The 4,238-nt window shown below is 46.7% G+C and overlaps 1 protein-coding gene across 1 annotated transcript; it reads right to left on the bottom strand.

Annotated features, from left to right (window-relative positions):
* Positions 1-418: 418 nt before the first annotated feature.
* Positions 419-2,838, bottom strand: LOC133891884 (WAT1-related protein At5g64700-like). The gene is made up of 7 exons (XM_062332586.1): positions 2,432-2,838; positions 2,268-2,333; positions 2,046-2,162; positions 1,690-1,939; positions 1,450-1,608; positions 1,217-1,368; positions 419-926 (listed from the first exon to the last, which is right to left on the bottom strand). The coding sequence occupies exons 1-7, from the start codon at positions 2,605-2,607 to the stop codon at positions 731-733; spliced, it is 1,116 nt and encodes a 371-aa protein (XP_062188570.1). The 5' UTR covers positions 2,608-2,838; the 3' UTR covers positions 419-730.
* Positions 2,839-4,238: the final 1,400 nt, after the last annotated feature.

Raw genomic sequence — 4,238 nt, 5'->3', positions numbered from 1 at the left:
AGAATTGTTTGAAGTCATTACAACATTTCAAATTTTAAAAGCCATGCCTCAATTTCGAAAATTAGTAAATGACTTCAACGATTTTGGAAAAAAAAATCAGTTGGCCATTGGAGTATCTAGAGCCTAAATCAATTTGGCCCGGAGGAAAACTTTAATCAGCACATGGAAAAGGGTTTTATCTAGTTTATAGACTATTTTTTGTAGGCCGATTATACTTTATTTAAATCATACAAAATATACTTAGGTTATAAATATTCTATAGTGTGGGTGTGTTTTTCCTTGAATTTTTTAAGTCATTTACTAACTTTTTAAATTTTAAAAAAATATTTCATCCTTAGACCATGCCAACATGTCAACCGAAACCACTCTAAATTCGAGCCAAGTGAACTGTTTAAATAATTGAGGGTTGAAAAGTGAATGGTCTCAGAGTTGACGGTTGAAAATCAGATTGATGGTTGTAATATGAACTTTAAAAAAAAAAAACCACTAGATTCATTCGGTCATCACTTACAACTTCATGTGATGTCCACCTCAAATTCTCAATACACAAACAATACTTAATACTACATACATGTGGTGATGAACAGCCGAAGAATCGTTTTTCAGATGATCGGACACCAGTGTCTGATCTTGCCCGCATCATTTCTGCAGTCATCGTACGAACACCCACCGGTCTCCAAAGATCGACGGCAAGAATCACCAGATCGCATCGTTCGCACGCACGTACGCGTCAGGCTTTGTCCGCCGCGTCGCACGTCCCGCCGCGCTTCTCCTCCTCCCCTGCCTCCGGCCGTACCGCCGCCGCATTCTCCACGTGCCCGTCGTCGGCGCTGCTCCGCGTCTCGTCCGCCCCCTGCTCCACCTCCATGCTCTTACCCCACAGCACGTTGTAGAGGCCGGCGACGAGCAGCGCGCTGCCGATAATGCTGCGTCCACAGACGCGCAGGAGACAGCAGGCTGGGTTAGGCTCGCAAAAAAGAAGAAGAAGAAGACAGCGAAGTGACCGGACAGAACTCGATCTGTTCGGGGGCCGCTTCAGCTCGTTGCCCGCCCCTACACCCGTTGCTTGCTTGCAACCTCGGCACGGTGCCACTTGCGAGGGGCGCCGCGCCGTGCACAAGTCAAAAGGAGAGGCACGAGAGGACGGATTTCTTTTGATTCTTGTGATCGATGTGGGTGGTGATGTGATGGATGCGATGTGACGTAGTGGTGGTACCTTCCGAGGCTGACGTCCTCTCCCAGCAAGAGCGAGGCGATGGCCATGGTGAAGATGAGGCTCAGCGGCATCGACATGGACAGGAACACGGGCCCTTTCATCTCGATCACCCAGATCTGCAGGTAGTACGAGATCGCGGCCACGACGATGCCCTGGAACAAGCACGCATCGTAAGCACTGACATGCCGAGAAACCTCATCTGATCAGTGTTTGTCAACCGGGCGAGTGCTTGCCGTGAAGAGCACAGAGGCGAGGCTGACGCCGCCGGCGAGCTTCCACCGCGAGAAGTCCCTCTCCATGACTAGGGCGATGACAAACGACTGCACGCTCGCGAAGACGCACTGCAGCGTCGTGTTCAGGAGCTTGGAAGGGTACTCCAGCAACAAAGGCCCCTGATTGGAGCAACGCAACATCATTACCGTACCACAAAATTCAGGCGCTTGAACATAAACTGGAGGTCAGATTCTGATTACCTGCTGCACCGTCCAGAGAGACCAGATCACGACCGATGTTGTCATCAGAAATATCCCCAGTGCCCAGTCCTTCTTGGAATGCGCGTGCGCCGCGGCGGCGCTCGTGTGGTGGCTGAGGAGCTGGTGGTGGTTCAAGGACTTGAGGTCGGGGCCCTGGTACAGCGCCAGCACGATGACGCCTCCGACGCAGAGGAGTATCCCCGAGGCCTTGGCCATGCCATGGACGCTCCTCAGGTTCAGGGTCTCCATCCTGTCGACCGGGCAATGGAAGAACGTTCAGAGTAGTGACATACTTGTCACTGAAGCGAAATATTACAGAAGAAAATAATCTGTCGTTTTTGGTTCATGTCTCTGACCTGAACATGACAGCCAAGATGAATGCGACCACCGGTACGATGTTGAAGATAGCCGATGAAGAGGTTGCCGAAGCATAATTCAGACCCATGCTGTACAAGTTTATCGTTCCAGCCATACTGACCAAAGAACACAAACCGCTTAGTATTTCAGCGATACGATCAGAAATATTGCAGTTATGCTTCAGAAGAGCAACACATTCTTCAGTCAAAGCACTAGCATACCCATAGAAGGCGTGGACAAAGATCTTGGCAGAGAGTTTGAACGTCAGGGGTGGTGCCGATCGCTTCCTGCAAAATATAGGACTCCAGATGAACAGCTCCATCTTTCATGATGGCTTGCAGAAGGCACACATCAATGGAGAGTGAAACAACCATATAATGGCTACCTGATCTCAAGGAAGAACGCGAAGGGCAACAAGAAGATGGCGGCGACGGCGTGCCTGTAGAAGACGAAGACCGTGGTGCTGGTGCCCTCGTTGAAGGCCGCCTTGGTGAGTATGTGCATGCCGGCATAGATCAGCCTGATGAGCACCACCGTGGCGTACACCTTGCCGTTGCTCATGGTGGCGAGATGATTATTGATGGTGTATCAGCACTGTTGTGTCTGGCCCAGAGCTCCTATCTATATATACGCGACGGGTAGCTACCTAGTTTGTGTGAACTGCCAAGACTCACCTAAAATGATCGACATGAAAGATGAAACTGAAAGTTCTCTGCATGTTCATGCATGCTGGATAACAACGATTCCAGGTAGTGATCGAGTAGTTTATGAGCAAAGTTTAGAAAAAGAGATCAGTTTTTTGTCCTTTCTTTTTTGTGAAAGGTTCAGGTCGCCATTACAAGATATATAGGCTTTGGGACGACAAGAATAAAGGCATGAACAATATTAGGTGCTAAAGAAAAAGAATGTTAGGCACCTACATAACTTTTAATGCAAACACCGGTGCTTAAGTAAACATCTTATCCTCCGTCTAAACACATATGCCAGTGCAGTTGAGAAAAAACAATTTTTCCATAAGCATCTTCTTTAAACACACCATTGTACATGCTCTTAAGGAAGAACAGGCTGAATCTTAATTGGTTCAGTGGTTTGCTAGCAGAAAGAAGAGTAGTGCGGTGGCCACAGACGAAGCAAACTGCCACTAGAATAAGCAGCACGGCGAATTGTTGGATAATTAGTGTCTGTGCAAGTTGAACTTTATGGAAAAGCTATTCATGGGAGAAGCTTCTCTGATCTCTTGGTCTCGATTTATTTTTCGATAAATCATCACGTGCGCCGTCGCGAAGAACTGATTTGTGTCTGAAGAGGTTCTGTTCGAGTTCGAGACTTTGTTTTTACCAGCTTCTTCTGACCTAAACATGTTAAAATTCATTGTACTGCAGTATACAGGTCGTCGACTACTATCTTTACAGTCTTAATGATGGAAGTGCTCATTGCAACCATTTATTTGTTGATGATAAGTGATAACGCTATGTGTGCAGGGTCGTCATGGGCATCTCCATTGTTGATCGATCGGTAGCTTTCGGACCATGATGCAGAAGGATCCTGTTCACAGATGCAATGCCAGCTTTGTGAACTTCCCTTTCTCTTTATACAAAGATGCACGTCGACCACCTCAGCACCTTTACCATGGCCAAAGCTGAACGTCCTTTTGTTCAACACACGTAATTCACACACAAATACACACACAAAAATCTTCGTGAGGAAACTGAAACGGATTAGTGACCGTAGGTTAAACGCGGAATATATTTCGATTCTGGCGGCTAGGAGTACAGAAAAAGAAGCCAAAAAAAAGGGGGAATGGTGTAGAATCTAGGGTGACGTAATCGGTGTACGTATGCAGTAAGAGACGTAATCAGACACTTGGACAATTTTTAATCGTTCTAGATGATATCTCTGCGGAATCTAGAGTGAATTATTGCGTAGGGTTACACTGCTACAGCCAATTGGACATGCATGCAGTAGAGTGCAGTCAACTCAAGTCTTTCTCAACCAAACCAAGTTAGAGCATGCGCTGACCGTACAAAAGGAAAACATAAAGAAGGAGATCTTTGGTCTTTGCCACTTCGGAAAAGATGAACATGGGGTAACAAAAGCTTCTTTTTGGCTCAAGTAGTTAAATGCAAGATAATATAGGTAAATGTATATGGCTTCGTGCAACAATCATGACTTGAAACACAATCCCACAAGAA

Source organism: Phragmites australis, chromosome 15, assembly GCF_958298935.1.
Source record: "Phragmites australis chromosome 15, lpPhrAust1.1, whole genome shotgun sequence".
NCBI lineage: Eukaryota > Viridiplantae > Streptophyta > Magnoliopsida > Poales > Poaceae > Phragmites > Phragmites australis.
The sequence above is the reverse complement of the archived record's forward strand: the minus strand, read 5'-3'. Positions and strand labels throughout refer to the sequence as shown.

Excerpts from the sequence above, each read along its gene's own strand:
- LOC133891884 (XM_062332586.1), bottom strand. The coding sequence starts at position 2,607 with ATGAGCAACGGCAAGGTGTACGCCACGGTGGTGCTCATCAGGCTGATC. Across the intron at positions 2,334-2,431 it reads GCGTTCTTCCTTGAGATCAG|GAAGCGATCGGCACCACCCC; the intron begins GTAGCCATTATA and ends TATATTTTGCAG. Across the intron at positions 927-1,216 it reads GAGGACGTCAGCCTCGGAAG|CATTATCGGCAGCGCGCTGC; the intron begins GTACCACCACTA and ends CTGTGGACGCAG.